Here is a 22,915-nt window from a genome sequence, read left to right as displayed (position 1 = left end):
AGCTTGAGAGTGCTGTATTTAGAGTGCTGAAAAGCAAATTCCAGTGCTGAAACTCGCTTCTCTGGAGGGCTACATTTGGGTATACTGCCTAAGTCCTGGAAGCAGTGACTAAAACGTACTTATTTTTGACATGTACTCTGGTTCTGCCTGTCTTTCACAGATTGTGATGGAACCAGATAGCAATCCTGAAAAGCAAAGGCAAACCTAGTTTGCCACTATTTCTGGGTATTTAATAGAAGTAAAGCAAGAAAACTGTATGATGCTATTTATATTTTTGTGTAAACCTTGTCCCGTGCGTGTTGCAGGATCTTATTCTTTACAGAATGCAGTAACTTCTTAATCCTGAGTCCTCGTAAATAATTCATAGGAAAGGGACTACCTGGCCGTAACTGCTGTTCTCTCCTTTGGGCACTGTGATTTCTACGGTAATCTGAATCGTCTTGTCACCGAGGTCTCACGCATAAATGTAGCCAGGTAGTGTTAGGTTTCATCCTGACACGAGTCCCGAAGATGTATATGCAGATGAGAAGGTTGCTCCCCAGAAAGTTATTTGATTAAGCAGCAACTTTAGTCAAGTCTTTATGGATACAGTGAAACTGGAAGAGTTTCAGTGTGTGAGTTTCTGGTTCACATATGTGTTAATTTAAGTAAGACTTACTCTGCTACTTGTTAAGGTTGCAAACCTGAATGGTGAGTGTAAAGTTCCCTCTTTAGGGGAACGTGGCTTCCTGTTGGTGGAAGAAGTTGCTCATAAGGAGATTTCTGCTTTCTTTTGACATTCTGGCAGCTAAATAAATAAAATCTTTGGTCTCGCTAGGTTTTTGTCTTTGCAAACTTCTGCAAAGATGAGAGGTTTCTGGGGTAGTAAAGGCTACCCAGGCTGTTTGTGTCAATCCAGCAAAGTCATTGCTGCGTAGGTCAGCACAGCTGGAAAGATTTCCCCGACTACTGGCGTATGGCTGTGCCTGCAATTGCTAAAAGACTCTTCAACTTTGAAAAACGACAGTACGGTTGTAAGCTGCTTTGCTAGATAAGACATTTAGGATGGTTGTCAGGGATATTTTTCTATACTTGATGAAGGCGATCCAAGTGGTTCTCAAAATAACGTTTTATGTATTTGAGGCAGAGCACCCTGAGGAAAGCCAGCCCCCAGCCGCAGCCCAGACGGCTGACGGGGCGATCGCAGCTGGGCGCGTGGTGGGAATTTGTGATTTATGGAACCGCTGCGGAACCAATTGGAGATCATTTGCTGCTTTCTCATCCCTACTTTAAGAGGGACATTACAGTAAATAATGCCTGCAAAGAGGAGGGAAAAACACGCTGTGGTTTGTTTGACCTCCTTCTCCTTTTGCATCCCTTTGAAGTTGGTAAGTAAATAATTTGGGCAAGGACATCAGCACTCCACAATGTTTCTTTGTTTCTTCTGCGGCTCTACCTCCCCTTCCTGCTCTCGGCCCTCCTCCCAGCCGCTGCTTGGTTAGCTTGGGCAGCAAAATGGGTGTCCTGAGGAACTGCTGCAGCACAGGGGTTAAAATGTTTCCTGGGAACCTAAGGGAGTCAATCAAATTAAAATGCAGTTCAAAGAGAAAGTTTACCTGCTATTTGTTTTTCCTTTTGCAGTAGGGCATACTGTGAAGTGGGGGACTTCTTCCCTTGAAAAGATATTAATACTAACTTAAAGGCCATGGAAGATTGCAGTCACTGTTTTTTCAGATTATTATAGACTTGCCTTAATTTTCAGTGGTTTCTTTCATTATTTGAAAATAGTTTTTGCTGCATCCACAAAATATTGTGAAGAATGTAAAGCTGGACTTCTGGAAAAGACTACTGTGGATTTATATACTTCTTTAGCCGCGGAGCCCAGCCATCTGCTCAGCTGGTGTAAATGGCATCTGCCCTGAAATTGGTGGTTTGTGAAATCCCCAAATGCATGGTCACCCCCCCCGCTGCCCCCTGTGACGGAGGGGGACTGGGGGTACTCGCCTGCCCAGCGATGCCTCAGGCCCGCGATGTTGCCCGTCGGTTTTGTTACCTGCTTGAGCCCACTGCCAGGAAAAGCACTGAGGTCTGACATCTTTCGTCGTTCTCTGGAGAAGTGATGGGTTTAGGTCCCGGTTGTGTGGCGGTCTCTCTCTTCCCTTATAATGGCAGAGTAAAGAGTTGATGCTCTTGACCCAGGTTTGGCAGCGGAGAGGTTAGAGATGAAGCGCTGAACTCTGGATTTTACTCCACCACCTCAGAAAGCAGTGAAGGTACAAACCGGTTTGTGTTTGCAGCATGCACGATTCTGTTAGTGGTGGAGGTCAGAGTAGCTGTATGAAAACCTAAAGTGTTGTCAGACCACACCAGTGGATTTGGATGGCACCTGGCCAAAAAACCTTGCTTTTTCCCTGGTCTTTTCTCCTATGCCACGTGAGCAGGGAGGGCACAGTTTTGACTGGAAAGAGTTAATTTCTTGTTTAGATACTTATCTGTTCTTATGCATAACTCTTCTTTCAAACACCGGTGCAGAACTCCTCCTTGACTCAGTTATTATTGTATCTTTTAATACGCTGGAGTTATTACTTCTGGGAAAGCAACGTGGAAGACAAGACGAATCTCATTTCTCCTCATGGGGATTCTCATCAGAGCTCACAAAGCCGTACCCTCAGCTCAGTAGTGTTTTCTTCACTTTGGCTGTGTCCGTTTGCAGCTATGGCTCTTCAGAAAACACTGATTTTTGGCTGAATCCAAAATTCAGGTGTAAAAACTCAGTTTCCTGCTCTCTTCTCTCAAGGGAAGGAGGAATGGGAAGGGAAAAGGACAGGCTGGCAGCCCCCCGCCAGCTCTGTGCCCCAGCCTCTGGGTCAGGTAGGGCGAACACACCTTGTCCCAAGCACCACCATGAAGGTGGGCATCCAAAGGGATGTCAAACTGGGAGAGAGGAGGCAGAGAGGGAAATAGGGTTGCTCTGGGGGTCTTTGTCCTGGTGGGAAGAGATCAGCAGCCAAAGGGCAGCAGGTAGTGGGAGTCGGTAGCCAGAGAAGCGAAGAGAGAAACGCTGGTGCCCAGCGGGGCTCGTGCAGCGGGGTGGAAGAGGGCAGGGAGCTGCTGGCTGTGTGCATGAGCACGCCTAGGTATAACACATATTTAGCACTGGAGCGAGTCCAAGTCCATTATTAATTGCTTAGTGAGGGTGAATCAGAAGGATGAAAAAGGCAGCTGTTCGCTGCCGGGATATTGTAGCAATGCTTTTGAAAGCACGCTTTGATATCATGCTATGTAACTGTGTTGTAGTTGGCAGTATAAAAATGTTTAGTGGAAGGTGCAAGCACAGGGAAAGTTTTTATAGCAGTTGTTTGAAAAACTGTAGCTGCTTCCCTAACTCAGAGGGTGATATGCTGAGTGCTTGGATGAAGGTGCTGTGCACATCCAGTCGTGCATGTGAGCAAGGGGTGGAAAAGCCAAGGGAGCGCAGGAGTAAGAGGCCAGGGCTTGGCTTGTGTACCGGGCTTGGGAAGAGAAGCGAGGAGAGAGTCAAACCAGCCAGGTGATTTTGGGTGGCAGGAGGGTACCTCAAGGAACCAGCATCATTTTCAGAGATCTCTAACTCTGCTGCTTCTGGGACCACCACCGTTTTGCTAAAGCCACAGTATCTGTCAGGGTCTGTGTCCAGGGCAGCTCACAGCATGGGGCTGGAGTTTGTTTGTGGGCATCGATTTCATCCCCTACATCCTTCCTGGGCAGGTTAGATCCTGGAAGGGGCCCTCCTGCCCATGAGCCAGCAGCCACGGTCAGACCCAGCCCAGATGCAGCTGCCTGGAGATACTCCTTCACCTTGTCCTGTGCACATCTACTGTGCCTGTGTCTGAGGATGGGAAACGGTGCTACCCACCAGCCACCTGGTACCTCTTCTTGCCCTCTCCACAGGGACATGCGCTGGTGTCCTCCGGAGGGGTCCCAGATTTGGTTTCACACGCCTGCGCTGCTCTCGGCGAGCACCGTGTGGGAGAGGGCAAGGTGCAAGTGGTGAGCCTGCTGCTGCGGCAGAAGGTGCCAGTCATGGTTCTCACTTCTTGGGGAGTTATTTCCATCGTCTGCCACAGGAGACTATTTTTATCTGTGGTAAACAGCCTTAATTCCAGCGCTGTCTGATCTTTGGTACAACCTGAGCGTAGGCCAACGGGCGGGCGCCCGCGATCCAGAGACCACGATCTTGATCTTGATTCAAATGCCCGTGGGAACTCTGTTTACAGAGCATGTTTGATGTGCTTTTAGTAACTCCTCCTGGTGCTGAGGAGCGATTTTATTAAATCTAAGCATGTTTAGACTTTCTGGCTGGTGAATACCTTGTGCTTAAATATTTTGCTTTGCTCCCGTCCAGTGAGAAATGATGAAACCTGGATGTCTGAGGCAAGGCTGCCAGCTTCTTGCCAAATGGGGTGATAGAAAGCAGTCCTCAGAAGTAAAGCCAAGTGAAAATTTAGTGTTAGCAAGAAGTTCTGCATTGAACTGACCAGTTGAATACACATATTTCCAGCCAGAAGTGCTGTGCCTATAGAAAAGAGTGCAATATCAGGTATTTAAACCATAGCTTTTCGTAAGGACAAGCAGTTGTGTTTTAAACTCAATGTATTTGAGGTTTGGCCAATAATCAAAAAATCTAAATTTCATGTGGAAAATAATGATAAGAACAACACTAATGGTAGTATTGTTCACATTTTTCATTTGAAAATGTGAAGAGGGATGCGTTTTGAATTCCTTACAATTTGCCTCCATTTCTGAGCCCTTGGTATGTAGTGGGGTTATATTCCTAAGTTTTTTACTCTGTTTAGTCATTAAATCTCCCTTTGAATGAATTACCAGATCCTGAGTTTTATTCTACCTTCCCTCTATACCTTCAGACTCCTTCCCTAGGGTGCATTTTCCAGCAAATTCCGGTGTAAGATTTTTCTTTGCTCTGGTAATCTTGCTGAGAAACTCAAAACAGAGCTGCAGTCAGGCTTCTCAGCAAGAAAAAATAGTTACTAGGACTCGGTCTGACTTTGTGGACATTGCTTCGGTTGTTGTGGCGAATAAGCTTTCGTCATGACCTTTTCCTTTGAGGCAGGCAGGCAGAACAGAGGCAGCAAGGGATGTTACAGGTGCAGGATGATGCTGCTCTTGCCTCTCATCAGTTGGAGTGTTTGAATGCCCATGCTTCACCAGTGGAAAGTCGGAAAACAGCATTTATGCTTTCTTAGCTCAAAAGATGTTCTGGTGCTAATACGTTTCAACGCTGACTCAAAGGCAGATTTTAAAAAAAGGAGTTTCCCTGGGAACAAGACCTCGTATAACCTCGACAGAGGAGGATGGCAGGCTGAGGGCTCTGGTGCACAGTTTTGCCTGTACACTTTCTGCAGAAATATAATGCTCTGTGACCTGGACAGTTGTCAGGGTCTTACCGTGATAGCAATGTCTTTTCAGCTTTTTGAGGAGAGTTTTGTACCACAAAGGATCCCTGGGATTGTACCAAGGTGACACAGGCCAGAACGTAGCCCAGCGAGATGAAGACTCTGTGAACACTGGACTTCTCATTTTAAGGAGCTCATCCCCGTGACATTTTGTTGTGGTTGTGTAACTTTTCCCTTTGTTTTCCCTTTTCTTTCCCGATAAGGCTAAGTTGCAAACCAAGCTCCAGGTTGTAGTTACTGTATTTCCATCAGCCCAGCTAAAGTAAATGCTTATGGTTAGAAACATGCCGTTTAATTTAAAGGCCATGGGCAGTTTTTTTTTACTACACAGTAGTCAGCTACACAGGCAGCGAAGTTGTCCTGTGTCCTGCTGGAAGTGATCTGGTTTTACACTGCCTGGACCTCTGTGGACCTCTCTCTGGGTTCAGAAAGTTGATAGCTCATGTACTGTATGGCTCCTTATATTTTTATTCCTGCTGCAGAAAGTTTCCATTAAAAAGATGATTTGCTGAAGAGGCCAGTTTGCCTTTCATCTTGAGTATATTCCTATGCATTCTGAAATCAATGGAGTTTGGATAACAAACTTGAACAACAGATGTTTTTTAAAGCGTGTGAACAAGGAGATCTGAAAAACCATATTTAATATGTTTTATGGTGATATGATTTTGGATCTATGTCTCCTGTTCACCTCTATTCCATGCATGAACCCATGACAAAATTAAATAGCAGGCAACAAAGCTAGTAATAATGATAAAGCTTCAAAATAAATGCTGTTGCTTGTGAAAAAGCGGTTGAGTGAGTTGGATGAAATGGCAGTGTAATTATGTAGTAGCGAGTCAAAGTTTGATAGCTTGGAGCTTATCTTTGCACAGCATGCCACTTTCCCCCCAGCCCCCAGTATGGCATGTTTCTTTATCAACACTTCATTTCTAGTTGTTCACCTTTAAATAATCTTATCAAATCTTTTTCTTGTTCCTCCTAGTGATTGTGGAAGGGAATTCAGAAAGTAATTAAAATGAACAGACCAAAACTGTCTAACCAAAATATCCCCAAAAGTAAAATTTTGTGTAGTTAAAGTGAACAGTGTGAATTCCCAGCTCTGCAGGATTCTTTATTTTATGAACGCTTCTAGGACTAACTTCAATTTTGCAGTGATCAAGGGTAACAGTATACAAGACTGCTATGTAAAGAGTGCTTATGCCCTAACTGACCTAAAACTGAGGACTGCATGTACATATGGCGCTGGGTCCACTATTGCAGTTGTTTCCATTATTTGGAAGATTCAGCGGAATGAAACGGCTTAAGCTTTAATATATAAATTTTAATTTACTGGTACACTTTTAAATAGTTCGCTAAAAATTGCTTCCTTTAGTAGTCAAGGTCTCTTATCTGCCCCTGCTTCCTTCCCCTCCGTGGATGCTTCCTGTTTTCCATGTCAGTCTCCGTGCCCCCCCATGTATTTCCATGTGCCTTTTCCTGTTGTCATAGGGTCTGCTGCAGCTGCTCCTCAGCCTCTCCACCAAGGAAAAGCTCCAAAGCTGAGCTGGCTCCTACACTGCACCACAAAAACACACTTTGTGGGTGCCTACCCTCACCCCTTGAGCAAGGAGGCGGCAGCACTTACATCTCCGGGCATGCTACCGGGAAGTAGCCTGCCTATCATTAGCGTTGCACGTCCCGCTTTTGAAGCCTCTCTCGTGTCTTTGCCTCGTCCCCTGTGCCTTTTATATTGTGGAAGTGGCACAAGAAAACCAACAGGAAAGTAAGATGAGTCAGGTCCATGGTAATACGTAGTTAAATCATGTCTGTGCTTTCACGTATGATTCAGTTACCCTCTCCCTGATGGCTCTTTCTATGGAAATAAAATGTGGAACAATAATTGGGAGAAAATTATTTAAGGAAGGATCCTACCTATTACATGTGGAATTGCATCTTCAGGGTTTCAGTAGGGTTTGGCTGTAAAACAGAAAGCCAAAGAGATTCTGTTAGTACAGAACTGTCAAATACGTATTAGTTCATGAGTGTTTCCAACCCTCCTTTCTACTGCTTTACAAGAGAGATACGATTGTATTTATTTTAGTTACCTGTGTTCTAACAGGAGTATTATAAAATACTTTTTTAAAAGCTGGAAGTGCACGTGAGACGTGATTATGTGGCCAATATTTTCTTACACATTCTTTACTGAGGAATACATTTTGTTTCTCTTCCTTGTGTCTTCTCCTACTGCAGGGGATGGATGTGGGCACATGGTGATGTATCAAGACAGCGGGACCCTGGCATCCAAGAACTACCCTGGGACATACCCAAATTACACTCTTTGTAAAAAGAAAATCCAAGTGCCTCTGGGAAAACGCCTGATCTTAAAAATTGGAGACCTGGATATCGAATCACAGAAATGCAAATCCAGCCACCTTACCATCTGGAGCTCTTCAACACAGCATGGTATGTAAAAGAGAAGGCAATGGCCGATGCATGAACTGGTAAAAGTGTGAGTAAAAGCCAGCTCAGCAAAATGCAAGAAATGTTAGCCTGTGTCCTTTCCTCCTGCTTTTCATATTCAAGTGTGTCCTTCTCAGTATGGGAGGCCATTGCCCCTCGCACCGCGTGTCGTTCTGCCAAGGCTGGAGGTGCTGCCACGCTGCGCTGCCGAGGCACTGCCGAGGGGCCACCGGGGCCACGGGGGCTTGTGCCTGTCTCTGGCACATCCACCCCAAGGGCCCTGCCCTCAGACCTGCGGAGCTGTGCTATCACAGCTTTAGTACAGCAAGTATGTGGATCTATATCAGCCCTGTACCCTTCTCGGGTAGGGGAAGAGCTGGCTCACTAACCAGACAGAAACAAGATGAGAAATTGGAGTCAATGATCCTGCATGTCTCTATTTCCTAGGCAGTTCAGGCCTGGGAGAGGAGATAGCCTTTATTATTGCTAGCTATTAGTCACTGATAACCTTTGCTCATGTACAGGCTTTAATACTTGCAGATATTAAATGTGTGCAGCCAGTCTGCACTCCTGCAAGAGATTTGCACAGGAAGATAAGTGAGTAAATATGCTATAGCTGTGCACTTAAAACAATCATAACGACAACAGGATCCTCCTGAGGGAGAACCTGAGGTCTTCCTCAAATCAGCCTTCCCAACCTGTTGTTGCTGAAACTTTGGTCTGCTCTTTCTAGAAGAGTCAACCCGATTTTCAAGTCAGTACTCCCTTTTTCAGAAGTCAGATTTAAATCCAGGCAGAGGCATGGGTCTGCAGGGACTTCCACAATGCAGAAATAAACATGTGACGTGCCAATTCGTAAAATTTTGCCTGCTGGGAGCGGGCTGTAGCCCTTCAGTCAGCTGAGGCTGAATGTGCTGTACTGGACTTTACAGGCAGAATGGATTCAATGGGAAAAGGCGATGAAGAGATGAGCTACACAGAGCCTCTGCAGGTTTCCCAGGTCACCCAGCTCATTGCTTAGCTCAGTGAAGTGTGTGGTTCTCCTAAGCTCGGGACTCATAAGATACTTTAGTAGTAAGGAAGGACGATTGCCTTTCATTCATGAGCATGATAGGCTTATCACTCATCTGGTAAGATAAGATCAAGTGAGGTATTAAAGCCTTGCTCGCAAACGAAGGTAAGGGTAATTGTTGTTCCCATGAGGGAGATATTACATTTTGAAACAGCCTTCACCAAGAGTGGGCAGTGACGTGTTGATACCTAAGCCTTGTATAGAGCTTGATTTGAGGCATAAGGAAAGTTTCTGTTCATGTGTGCTGGGATTTTTTTGTGTTGTTTACCTCATTTCAGAACTGTAGGTAATGAGTCATGTTCACCTGAAGCAGTCTGTCTGTACTTGGCAGTAAGAGATAGGTGCTCAGTATTGCATTATTGTAACATAATAATTTTTATTGATGCTATCTTGACGTTTCTAATCAAAGGCTTTTTTAGGGAACAAGGATAAATCAGTATATTGCTTTCTGAAGTGAAAAATGAAGCTTGGATGTTGATTGAAATTCTGGCTCCTCACACATCAGCTTGAAGGCATCTTCACATAGTCCAGTCCTGCAGTTATTCAGCCTGTAAACACATAATACCTGTGTGTTATGCAATCAAATCCATATAACGAATTTCTTTCAAGTATTCCCACACCCATTTTCAGACCTGATTGCTAATGTCTGATGCATGTGGACTGTAATTTGCATTCTCAGTAATGAACTGCACAATTAGCAGATTTTACTCATATCTGATTAAACAAGTTCTGTAGCTTAGGCATACATACCATCTGTAATGGTTTTTGTGGTCTGCAACTCACTGTAGACTTTCCCACTAGCATACCTACAGAGTCTGTGCTCTACATTCAGGTAAATTCATGCAGAAGAGCAGTGTGGAAATCATGCTGTATACATAAATTCATGATATTGCATGTGTTTTAAAAGACACAGGAATTCATAGATGAGATTAGAGCTTCTCTAACTCAGTTGTGTCAATAGTTTCGCTATAGCTCTGGGTTTTAATGTGCATTTATGTAAGCAAAAGAAGCTCTGTGAGTAAGCATTGCTAAGTCCATTCAGGCTGTTCAGTGTCCTTTTAGGTAGCTGTTTCTGAGCCCAAATCTCCTCTTCGCAACCTTCCCCTCTTCATGAACATCTACAGGCAGGTCAACGCCTTCCCTTTGGCCAAGAAGATACTGACCTTTGCCATTGAAATTCTTTCATAGGATGATGGAGAGTTGAAAAGATTTTGCAGGCATTGAAAACATCTGAGCAATTAAAAACTAATCTTTGCATGTTTTCTGTATTTGACCTGGGTTTAAAAAGGAAAACCGAAAAAGTTAATTATGAAAGCTGGCAGTGTGAATATTACTCATGTTTCAAATTAGCCGATCAGCCTTTGCTCTTTAAGAGGCTTGCAATTGTAAGACAATAAGGTCCAAAGGGAAATATGTTTTAAATACCGTGCTGATCTCTTCAACTCTACAGAAAACAAGAGAGTGAATGTCAGTATGCGTACAAACGTCTATTGAGGAGTGTATCTGAAGCTGAGAAATCAGTCAGAGGCAAAACCTAGATTATGCACGTAAATATAAAATTAGTGTAAACAAGTCTTCAGATGACAAAGTATTGTTTTCCTTTCAGATTTCTCCCACATGTTGTCTTTACATATAACTGTGATTCATTCATCATTATAACCTTCTGCTGGGATTCAAGCAATACAGCAAGGAGTAACTCAATTCATGTTTGGGTATTTATGTTCCATGCAGTAAAGGGAAGCTGTTACATACAAATGAATGGATTAATTTGATTTATGTTAGCCATAACACTGATTTCTTCACATTCGTGGGTCGGTAACTACAGAGTAGACCACTTGCACGCAAGTTTTATTTAAGGTTAGGGCATTCCTGAAATTTTGTGGACTGACACAGGAGTACTATGAATCTAATTCCTTCCTGGAAAAGCATGTAGCGTTGTTGTGTATGCCGATCTACTGAAGCCTTCCTGCTCACCTGAGACACAAATGTGACACTACAGTTATTCTCCCCTTTGATGCTTCTCAGCTTTGATGGACCTGTGCAGGCAGCCACTGCATTTAGATTTCTCCAATATTGCCATCAAAGGATGGTCATCAAATAATCTTAACAAAGCTCTAAAGCCAGAGATATAAAGTGGCTGAACGCTGTATCTCTGGGCTATTACTCTGCACACTGTCTTCTTCAGTGTTCACTGGAGGAAAGATGCTGTAGCAAGTCTTTTCTTTCAAACTGTTAGCTTTGTATCCAGACTTAGATGTGAAAATATTAGTCATCAGTCAGCAAAGGTAGTCTAACATCACTTTTGGTGAAACTGAGTCAGCTTTGTATGACAAACCTTTAAATATTAACACAGCTTTGCAGGTGGTGTCTCTAGGAGAAATAAATGATAATGTTCTCTTTCAAAGGAATAGTTTTGCACTGGATGGAAATATGGGGGTTTTGTCCCATAAAAGGAATCTAGAATAAAAATTAATATGAAGCATGATCTCGCAGTGTAGACAAGGTGCAACCCTTACTGAAATGCTTTTCTTCTTGAGTTAATTGCATTATCTGAGCATATTAAAAATACTGAGCTCTCAATAAGAGCTTCTGATTTTTTAATTAGTTAAAGGGATATGTGAAAACAAGATTAACCATGTGGTCCTTGTAGTTCTCAAGAGCACAACTTGCACTGGTTATGAAGGAGTAGCATAAATTTTTTAGAAGTTCAACAGGAACTGCTCCTAGTCAGCTTCTTTTCATGTCTTTGTCAGATTTCTGTACCTATTTTGACCCTTTTTTCTTGCTTTTTTCCCCCTCTCTTTCCCCAACTAGTGGCTTAGTATATTTTCCCTTAATTTTGTGAGATGATCATCAGTCTTGACTAGAGAGAGAGAGATTAAAGAAGAGATAAGTGCCTACTTGCTTCTCCATTCACTTGCAGTCAGTAGGAGGTTGATGTGTTCCTCTGGGGTGGATGTCAGATCTGCTGAGTGACTAGTAATAATTTGGAGAGTTAGTGCAGTTACCTTGTTCTTGCATAATTTACAGCCAGTAGCTAGCGTGAAACAGAGAAATTACTGAAAATGCTTTCCCCTCCCTGCACCCAGTCACTAAGGGTTGTTAGACAAATACAGCATTTACTGATGTGTGAGTGTCTGACGGCTGCCGAGAGTGAGTGTGCGCGCGTGTGTGCATGCACACGTGTGTGTGTGTGTGTGCAGCAGAACCAAGCGCCTTCAGATGCCTCCTACCTGTCAGTATGACTTGAGGGGATTCATCAAACCAGTCTTTCCTTATTGTGTATTGTAATAAATATCTTGCTTGAATAAAGGGTGTGCCCAGGTTTCTTTTTCGTCCCTCAAAGGAAACTTGTTATTACAGCATTGTTTCTGGTATTTCAGGAAATCCAGTGAAATGCCCAGACAAGTTCTCGCTGAAGATCAAGTTGAGCAGTTTCTTAACAGTCAGAACTCTTCTAACAGTTGGGTTTCGGCTGAGTGGTTACAGTATCCCGAGGTTTCAGCTTTGGAAGGATGTATGCAACAAAGAAAAGCTTTTATTTTATCACATGAACTCTTTTTTTCCTCTTAGCTGCATAAAGTGTATTGTGTGTTTTTCTGTGGTTTTTGTTAAACGGCTACAGCTCTTTACTAGCGATTCCTGACTGTTGCCATGCTTCTGTCTTTGGGTTTGGCTAAAACCACAGGCATGTTAGAAGTGGGGATCTCACCTGAGGTCAAGCAGGCAGACCTACAGCTGGTGCAGGTGGCCCAGACCGTCTCTTTTTAAACTGTAATTACTTCTCCAGCTTGCCTCTACTTGGATGCCTTTTTCTTTCGCTTATCGCAGTCTTTGGCAACCCTTTGGAAATGCTAACTGAAAGTTATATTTGTTTTTCCTAAAACGAGAAATGCTTACCACTCGGTCTGAGGTCGGACTGTGTTGCACAGAGTTAAACGTTGAATAACTGGGCTGTCTCATCCTGACGAACAAATGTGACTACTCTGTCAACTCATATCTATTGAGTATTAAACACCTCCTTCCCCACGTCCTGCAAAGAAGGGTGCAGAGCAGCACTGTTTGTCTCCTGGCTCATCCTTGCAGGGTGACGCTGGTTATCCCTGAGTGTGGTGGCAGGGTTGGAGTGAAGAAGAGGCCTCTCCTCTCTCCTTGACAGGGGAGAGGAAGAGTTACTGCTTATGAAAGTGAAGCATTTGTGTGAATGTGGGATGGAGACAAATTTCAAGAATGCAGATGTTTTCATACAACAGATCTTGTTTTTGTGAGCTGTTTGTGAAAGACTTGCACTCTGGCTGAGTTTTTAGCTTTAAAGTGAAGCATGCATAATCCATGTTCGTCACATCCCCTGTCCTTCCCCAGCTACTGAGGTACTTCCAAATTGCTTTATTTGAGAAAAGGCTGCTGAATATAAGGATCACAATTTAAAACATTGTTTTCCCCAAACAAACTCCTTAGGAAATCGTAATCCTGGAGAGGCAGAGCCATGGGATCTTTGCTACACGTTGCTTGGCAGCCGTGCCTTACTCTGCAAGACTAATGTTAAAGAAAAGGGAGAAGATTCCCTGTTGAAGAGGGAACGTTATGAGTTGATATCTAAACTGAGTTTCTTAAAGACCTCTGCAGATGTCAAACTCCGGATTTCAAATGATATTGAGGAATTTGAAGGCAGAACGAGCAGAATGAACCGGACATACAATAGCTAAAGAGGGACAGAATTGCTTTTAAAAGGAAGCAAAAGTCTTACAGGAGAGACAGAAGTATTAAGAACGACAGAAACAAACAGCACGTAGGGATTGCCAGCTGGTGTGAGAGAAGAGTCCTCTAGGCACAGAGCTTCTTAAGGGAAGCAGAATAAATAAAGGAACGTAATTCAATAAAGCAATTTCAGGAAATATGCCAGAGCCTGGTTGACAGTAGAAGTAAACTAGACTTCATAAAACCAGACAATGCTGTAAAGATCATCAGATTTGCAAAACAACACTATTACGAAAAAGACAAAAGGAGCAGACTATTGATAACATTTAAAAAATAACATGTAAACTAATCTCTCCAGTCTCCAGGCAAGCCAGCCAAAGGATATCCACGAGACAATTTACCGTGTATTGTGCAGGATGTTAATACTGCTTGGAGACAGTGATTCCGAAATAAAAGTATTTCATTTAAACCACTTAAACCATACCAACGGATCAGGAATTATGGACGAAAGGCATTAAATGTTAGTGTAATTATGGAGAATATTAAATTAGGTACTTTCAAAATCCCTATCCTGTAATAGCTCTCCTGTAGAATTCTAAATATATATATATATATATATATATTAAAGAATCTGGAGTGAACAGACAGAACCACAGTTGGGTCAACTCATTAATGAGACATGGAAAGAAGAAAAGGCCCTGGCATCTAGATGTAGTAATACTGAAATATGGAGAACACCTACTCAGTTTCATGGTATGTAACACATCTGTTTATTAAATCAAACTCTTTTCTTTGTTCTTGGTAAACAAACCAAATAATCCTGCCTACTTACCCTAGCAGAGCTCCAGCCGAGTCACTTTAAGAGGAAACCAGGAGAGAGATCAGCATTCATGACTCGTTTTTCAAGCCGAATATGCAAAACAACCCACCTCACAACTAACATTAGAAGATGAAAAACTGATAACGTGATCTGGCAGTTCTCAAAAGGGATCTTAAAAAACTTTTGGCTTAGTCCCAGGTTTAGGAATTAAATATTTATCCAGAGTCAAGTCCAAATGCTGCAGTAAAATTTAACAGGACCCTATAAACAAGTTTCTGCCTTTCATACCAGACACAAACCAAGGCTTTCTCCATCATCCCTCCTTTCCACTATGGTTGTACAGTATTCATATAGACAGCCTGGGGAAGTCAATAAATCCTAGGTGGAATGGACAGAGAAGACAGGGAGCACGTATGAGTTTTAAAAACTAGACGATAAAGTAGTATTTTGGTCACCTCAATTGCAAGTAAAAAATACTGACTAGTAAATATAGTTTTCAGATGAAGTCTAATGTCTACAGATGCTGATTGGGTTTAATCTTTTAATGTCTATAAAATCTCACAGTGTATCTATTCAAGGTAATAGGTAAGTCAATGGAGAGCAAATCTGCTGGGTGTTAGCGTGTGTATAAAAAGTGCATCTAATTCAGGCATACCACAAACTGAAATGCAGGGACCCTGGGAGACTATCCTTTTGCTTCTGGCTTTACAACACTAAAGTAAATGGAAGACTGCTGTATGGAAGTGCCTAGGAAGGAGTACATGTGGTTAAAAACAAAGGTGTTATTTTTCTGAAGAAAATTAGAAAACGGATGAAAGCATGAAATTCTCTCATCAGTCAAAACTGAACCCAAAGAATTGTCTTGACCCTGAATCAGTTTTATTTTCTAAGCATTACCTGTTGTCCCCCTGGGGAATTTCTTGGAAGACCGTCAATGTAAAATAAATTGATTAGGGGGAAAATGAGAATCCAAGGCCACTCTGCAAAAACCTGGCAAAATGGAGAGATGCTGCTAAACCTAAAACAGTATTATTGGGTAAATCAAATCAGAAAGGTGCTTACACTGGTCATTTTAAACACAATAAGCAGTGAAGAGAGTGGAATAACACCTTTTCCTAAAAACAGGCTGTACACCTCTCTAGTTCTTTCAGGTAGAAAAGAACCTCTAAGCCAAACCAGTATCTGTTCGGTTTCTCTAAGAACAGCAATAGAGGGTGAGATAATGCTTGTACTTTTTTCTAAACCCTAACTCTCAGTACTCATTTCTGTATTTGATAGCACAGAAATAAACTGCTAGATCTCAGGCAGGTCTGAAGACCTGGCAGTGTAGTGCTGACATGTATTACCTGAATTATTGAGAAGAAACGCGTTGAAATATTTTGCAAGGCTTCCTCAGTTTGCAACAAAAGAAGAAGTGAATATTTTGTAGTATTAATAAATGCCTCTTTTTTTTTCCCTCGAAATCTATGCAGAAAACTGATAAACTTTTGGAAAATATTCCTTCCTTTACTGGATACTGTTATTTGCTTCTATATGCTTTAAGGAATTAGTACTAGGCCCCCTTAGTTTTGAGCTACCTATGGGAGTCTCTCGGTACACCAGAACTGCTCTTGGCAGAAGATAACCTTAGCCTGGTAACCCGTCTTGGATTTATAACTTAACAGTAGAAACTTGTCTTTAGGCATTGCATGCTGATTTCTTAAGCTGATTGTTTCTGAAGTTTTGGCTTTTGTTTGGATTATACAGCTCTATGTGTCTAGACTTTTTTATTTTATTTTCTTGTTTTTGCCTCTGACATGTGTGATTTGTTTGTATAATTACCTGGAACGTATGTAGACTTGCTACTGGAGGAGACACATAGCCCTGATCCAGCCAGTGTGTGGTTGAGTGAATCAGCCATCTAAATTATACCTACAGAGTAGATAGGTCACTGCCAATCACTGTGAGGGAGAAAGCCAAAGAGCACTTGTGAGAAAATATGTAGAGACAGTCCTTGAGAGAAGAAAAGGACTGAAGCTTCCTCAGGTGTTTTGTTTTGAAGAAATGCAATGCCTCTCTGTCTTCTTACCCTTTCTCTCTCTGGGGGGGGGGAAAAAAAATCTAAGTTAGCACTTTACTTCTCCCACTGCAATCTGACACAAAAGACCTTCTCAAATAAATCACTCGTGCAGTTGTCTGGTATGACACAGTGTCAGATGCTGTCTTTTTGATAAGTTCATTTTCTAAGCAATTTGTTTAACCCTTTTTATAGACATTGTTTTCTCTGACTAAGTCATGAGTCATTTTCAACACATGAGTACTCCAGGGAAATGTCACACTCATCACTTTTTTCTCTGCCTGCCTTGCTTCAACGTATGATTTTTATAAGCCAAAAGACAGGGTTCCTCCTTTGGTTTGTCCCATTCTGCTGGCAACTGGCTGTTGTTGGCTGCAGTTGGGCTACTCTGTAGGCTGATCTTATAGTTGTTATAAGGCCAGTGAAGTATTTGGGAAGGGCCCCCCCCCCAGAGCATCAAGCAAAATGAAGAGGCTTTTGGGAGCCCATTAGGAACGGTACAACTCATCAAATTTCTGCTGTGATTTTAATTTCTTGTATCTCAGAAGTCAGTTCCAAGTTGCCCTAAAGTAGCTACCACTAATAAAATGAGGTTGTCTAGGAAAAATCAAAGTGATCCTTTTTCCTCCCAAGGACTTGCTTTAGGATCCAAAAGCTGTCATTCACCAGAACAGATGGGCTGAGGGCTTGTAAAGGGTCTTGTTTTTTCTCTTGAGGAAAAAAAAAAAACTGTTTGCCATTTTACAAAAACCTCTTCTTAGCAGTTTATATTGTAAGTATGCTCATAAATTCAAAAAAGTGTACCCAAACTGCTTTGGATTTTGTGTCATCTGTTCCTGAGGGCAGCCAGGGACAAGTGTTTGCACTCAGGTCTGGTGACAGAAGGCAAGAGCAAAGACTGTGGCAATCTCGAAAGAAAGCTCCCCTCGGGAGCTGACTTCTGAAGAAGCAAATGTAATTATTAAGAGTCCCGGGCACGCCTGCTGTCACAAGAAAGGAGTGTCCCAAAGATACTGCAGTTGGTAGCTATAAAACCCTTATCTAATTCAATGTAAGCACAAGGCTTTTGTCTCCCTGCCCCACTCACTTCATCTCTGCCTTTCTCGCCCTCTCTTTTTTGTTTAAAACTCTAGAGACTTGAACTATATACTTCAAGGGTCTGATGATGTTTTTAAAAGGAAAATAAATTAAGAAATTTTCTGAGTAAAGTGGTGCTGCCTTGTAGTACAATTTGGCTTGTGGCACACAGGTCCCTGGAAACCAGGCACCCTGTTTGTGATCTCAGTCTGTGCTACAGCAGCGCGAGCTGTACGCGTCTGGAGAGTTTATCTAGGGGACCCTGTGTAGATCCCTTGGATTGCCCGTTCTGTTCTTTTCTCTAATGAGTTACTGCTGGTTGTAAGCATGCTGTACTTCAAAGGCTGAAGGGCATTAATCATTCTCTTAAGGCTTATGTGGTGAGAGACGTAGATGCTGGAGTTGCTGCCATGGAGAGACAATTGGATCCTGGCCACTCCTTGTCAGGGTAACCCTGGAGCTCATACCCATAAAGGACTCAAGCCAAAACCCTGTTGTCAACATTTGGATTGGTACTGAAGGAGAATGAGCGTGTTATGAAACTTTGCTAATCATGGGAATATTCCAGTCTAATTATGTCATCTCAACTTTTGAAATCATCTTTGTTCTGTCTGTAGGGCCATACTGTGGTAATGTGATGCCCATCCCCGAAGAAATCATTCTGGATAGCAATGAAGCGACTATTCACTTTGAGAGTGGATCCCACGTGTCAGGACGAGGCTTTCTGTTGTCCTATGCCAGTAGTGATCATCCAGGTAAATTGAAATCCAAAAGTACTATTTCTAAAGGATTAGTGACATAGCCCCCCCCCTATTTCATTATCTTCTCTACACACTTGGACTTTAGCCCAAATGTTTGGCCCTAAATATTTCTGGATTAGCATGTACCATGATATTTTTAATGGCATGTGTGCAAGAAGCAGCTGTAATATTAACCAGGTATAATAGCTGCTGAAATTCTACCTAGGCAATTTGCAATACAGGCCCAGTGAAAGAGAAAACTAGCACCTTCTCCTTGAAGCTCCACTGTATTCTGGGCTCCAGCATCTACCACACAGGGATAAGATGAAGGGATAGGAGAGATTAAGATTCGATTCTTACATTTAATATTCTGGGGGTCTGTGCAACTTCATTGAAGGTGTAAAACATTGGAAGAGTAGAAGAATGAGATAAAAAGAATGAGAGAAAACCATACCTGTTGCTTTCTATCTAATAAAATTGTTCAGGTATTATACAGAGAGATCTTTAAATGTAATTTCATGTGTAGCCAAATATTTGTCTGTATTTCTACATCCTGCAATGGGGATTGACATTTGTAAACTTTTCACAGATCTAATAACATGTTTGGAACGAGCGAACCACTACACAAAGGATGAATACAGGTAAAGAGGGTTTGCAGCTCTCTTGTGCTGTGGCTTGCTTTGCTGTAGCTGTCACCTGGTCCAATTGTTAGAAAATGTCACATAAGGCGGGTACGGTCTTGGTTTTCTGGAGAAGTGAAGTTTTTTGAGCTCTGATGCTGTAATGGTCCAAGGCCCGGTTGTGAGAAGCAGTAATGCAGAATGGAAGTCTGCGGCCCAGAAAGACAAGGGAATAGAGTTACAGAGCAAGTCTCGTTTGGGCATCCATATACATGGTATATGTAAAAAGAGTTTCCACTTTGAAATTCAAAGTAGCCTCAAATTCCAGTGCTGCTTCTGAGAGCAGATCACGCCCTAGCTGATACAAGATTATCTGAGGACAAGCTATAATTTCTTGGTTCCTTGAACCTTGTGATAGGATTTGAAATGGTAATAAATTGTGATCTTCTGGCTGCTGTCTGGATGTGCATGTAGGCTTCTTATCTGGGCTGCGCTGAAAACTCGCATGGTAGCATTTCTAGAACAAGAGAACTAAACAGAAATGCCCTTGCAAAACTGCTTTTCTGGTTCTTTGTGTGCTGCTGTGTGCAGTCCACTCATGAACTCAAGGGCCCATTTATTTACCTCCTAGACTCACTAACAGACTATCAGCCAGAACTTACTGCTAAAATATTTATTGGTTTGAGAGCATTTCTTTCCTACAAGTTTGTTTCTATCTATTGTTGCTACAGTTCATATTTTGAACAAGCCTGTCTTCTCTCACTACAGCAGATACTGTCCTGCTGGCTGCAGAGACATAGCAGGTGACATTTCTGGGAATATCGGAGAAGGATACAGAGATGTAAGTACACAGGATAATGAGGGGAAATTCATAAAGACAAAAGAGAGAAACGTAACACAACTTGGTTTCAACTTTTGCTGCTTGACTTCTGTCAGTAATTCTTCCCAGCTGTGTTAGATATAACTTTTATTATCAGTGTATGAGTATGTTATCAGTATATAAGCAGACGGAGACACTTTTCAAACAGACCAATCAATTGTGTGAGAACAAAGTCTACTGACTTGTGGTTTCTGGCTTTCTGGAAGAACCCTGCAGAGGGTTTGTCCCTCTTGAGGCAGTGCTCATCCATGTACTAAATATTCCTACGACTTCAGCTTTTACTTGTTTGGAGTCCATGTGCATTTCTTTTCTAAAGTTATCTCCTGCAGGAAAAAAAAAAAATCAGTAACGTGCGGGTGTTCTTTAAGATTATGCCTGCAGTATCCCAGCAATCTGCTCTGAGATGAAATAAATATTATACACTGCCTAATCACATCTCACTGATAACTACCAACCTCTTGGGTTGTTTTAACTGCTCATTCTTTAAAGCGAAGACATTGCCTGAGTGGTTGCATTTACCCACAGTTCGTATGCCACAGTGCTCTGCCCTTGCTGTGCCCCTCACCCTGGACTCTCCTCCCGTCATACCTGTGAAATCTTTACGTCTCTCAGGGTGGAGTAAGTTTAATCATACCACTGAAGTGAAATCCCACCCTATCACAAATACAGCAGTTGCTGAGTTTCCAAAAAGTCAGTGTTGACGTGGAACCTGTTCATCCAGTTATTCGAGCACCCCGCTCCAGCCTGGAAAGCGGCAGAGCTGAAGAAACAAAGAAATGCCAGGTTACGTTCTCATTAGCTGGAGTTATTCCTGCTCTTCGTTTGGGTGATTAGGAAAGAAAAGCAGCACATGGCATGACCTCATGCAGATCTTATCTGCGCTGAGGAATTTTTGAAAGAGATTTTCCCTCCACCGTTAAGGGGGATTCAGCTTTTCTGATGGGAAGGAACCTGTGGGGCTCCCCTGGAGCCCTGCTGCCTTGGTGTCCCCACCCCTCCTGGCCCTCCCTGGAGGGGACAGCCTGGCACCCCAGCTTCTCAAGTAGGGTAGCCCAAGCTGGGCCCCTGTGAAGAAGAGCAATCTCTTCTAGCAGCCCCTGGGAACGTCTCCTTTGCACCTTTCCGCTGGCCCTTCTCTGCTCTGTCCTGGCCCAGTGGTACGTTATTGCCACGTAGTTGGCACATAAGTTGTCCTGCCTGTGTTTTTCAGCGTTATCCCACCTGAGATACTGGCAAATGGGCTGTACTTAAAACCCAGCAGCAGCTATTCAACACATAGCCAAATTCCCTAATGTATGCCATGACTCAAATCGTAAGGTGCAGTGATAGGTCCGCCTTCAGGCAAGTCCATCAAGTAATTGTCATTTTCTCTTGGCAAAGAAGAGTTTCCTTGCCTTTGACTTTGTTTTCCTGAGGAGTGACACAATACTTATTAGGTTAGAACCTCACAGCACCTTCTCAGAAGCAGATTGTTTGCTTTTTCATTCGAAAAAAAAAAAAAAAGGTGACTTTTGGAACCAGATGTATTTTTTTCAGAGACTACTGTTCTTCCTTCCCCTCCCTGCCCCTCCTTATTCCTCTTGAGCCTTCGCTAGATTTTATGAGCTGTAACACCTGTAGAATAGTGGCTTGGAAGTGAGAGCATTAGCAGTTTGTCAGACTGATCCTCTGAGCTTTGGCTTCTGATGGCTTCTGCCTTTCAGACCTCGCTGCTGTGCAAGTCGGCGATACATGCAGGCGTTATCGCGGATGAGCTGGGGGGCCAGATCAGCGTCACCCAGCAGAAGGGCATCAGCCGCTACGAAGGCGTCGTTGCCAACGGCGTCCCCTCGCACGAGTGAGTACCGCTGGCAGGCAGGGCTGGCTCCCAGAGCAACCCCCGGGGCACAGCGCGCTGCCCAGATCAGCAGAAGCAGGTGGGGACGCTCTTTTGGGGGAGGAAAAGATGTCCGTCGTGGGTCTAGGGGTTTTGGGACTTTGTTTCTATGGCTTTATTAAAATGGTGTTGGCATCGGATACAGGAGAATGTTCCAAGATTTCAGTGGCTCTATACCACGTAGGGCAGTATTTTCTCCTTTTTTTTCTTCTTTTCCTTCCAAAACATAGTTTGAAATTACTGTGTTAACAGATACATGAAAGTACGATGTTCTGCAACAAACACCTTTAATCGATGTGCTAATGAATCATGATAAACTCATGTTAAAGTTTAAAAAAAGCTAGGAAGAGTGAATAAATAAAAAGTGCCGTTGAGCCATAGGGGATTTAATGAACAACTTCTTAAACATTGTGCTTTTGACATGTTGAGAGTTTTTCTCCTTTAGAATATTTATAGCAAGGGTGTTATATTTACCACTTATCTTCTGACTTTTAATTGTACTGTTGTTGAAGTAGAAATAAATCCTCTAATCTCTATCCAGCACAGTAAGCCCTTCCAGCAACTGCCTCTGTCATTCCTGCTGGTTTGTATTTTTAATTTTCAAACGTTATCTGGATTTTACATGAGGCTTTTTTTTTTTTTTTTTGAAGGAAGGGAAATCTCCTCAGTTCCATAGCCTACAAGAGCTAAGGGAATATGTCTTTTTTTATACTTTTTTCCTGTTTTCCCCATGATTTCTCCACATCAGCCTGACAATTTTACAGTCGTGGTTTCATTCATGAAAATAAAAAAGCATTCATTTCGTCTGTTGCTGTGCTTGAACCTCAGCACAGATTGAAATGCTTTATATATAATGCCACTGGGGTATAAAAAGCTGGGTAGCATGTAGACCACTAATGGAAGGCCTGTAAAGCTTAAATAGTTCCTATTTTTCTTATACATGTTGCTTGAAAGTTAACTGCCTAAGAAAATGAATATAAACTTGTCTCAAGCAAAGCACGACTGCGAGCTCAGCTCAGGCACCAAGCCCGTCCGTAAAACAAATAATACAAATTCTTTCCATCACACAGGCCAGCTTAGGGAAACCCTAAATTAAATATTTTGTGCCTTAACTAAAGATGTTACAGAACCATTTACATACATTCGTATGTTTGTGATCCTTGAGAATCCCAGAAGGAGTATCTCAGACAGTAGCGCATAAAAAG

At 42.6% G+C, this 22,915-nt stretch overlaps 1 protein-coding gene across 1 annotated transcript in view; it reads left to right on the top strand.

Moving 5' to 3' along the window:
• The window catches only part of DCBLD1 (discoidin, CUB and LCCL domain containing 1), a 48,804-nt gene that overhangs the window by 8,551 nt on the left and 17,338 nt on the right, over positions 1 to 22,915 (top strand). The window contains exons 2-6 of the mRNA XM_087777083.1: positions 7,662 to 7,874; positions 18,212 to 18,349; positions 18,924 to 18,975; positions 19,723 to 19,795; positions 21,538 to 21,671. Of these exons, the coding sequence (XP_087633209.1) occupies positions 7,662 to 7,874; positions 18,212 to 18,349; positions 18,924 to 18,975; positions 19,723 to 19,795; positions 21,538 to 21,671 (610 nt within the window). The remainder of the gene's footprint in view (positions 1 to 7,661; positions 7,875 to 18,211; positions 18,350 to 18,923; positions 18,976 to 19,722; positions 19,796 to 21,537; positions 21,672 to 22,915) is intronic.

Source organism: Nipponia nippon, unplaced genomic scaffold (assembly GCF_047370975.1).
Source record: "Nipponia nippon isolate SJK-2023a ecotype South Korea unplaced genomic scaffold, ASM4737097v1 scaffold_4, whole genome shotgun sequence".
NCBI lineage: Eukaryota > Metazoa > Chordata > Aves > Pelecaniformes > Threskiornithidae > Nipponia > Nipponia nippon.
This window is presented reverse-complemented; position numbering and strand designations above follow the sequence as displayed.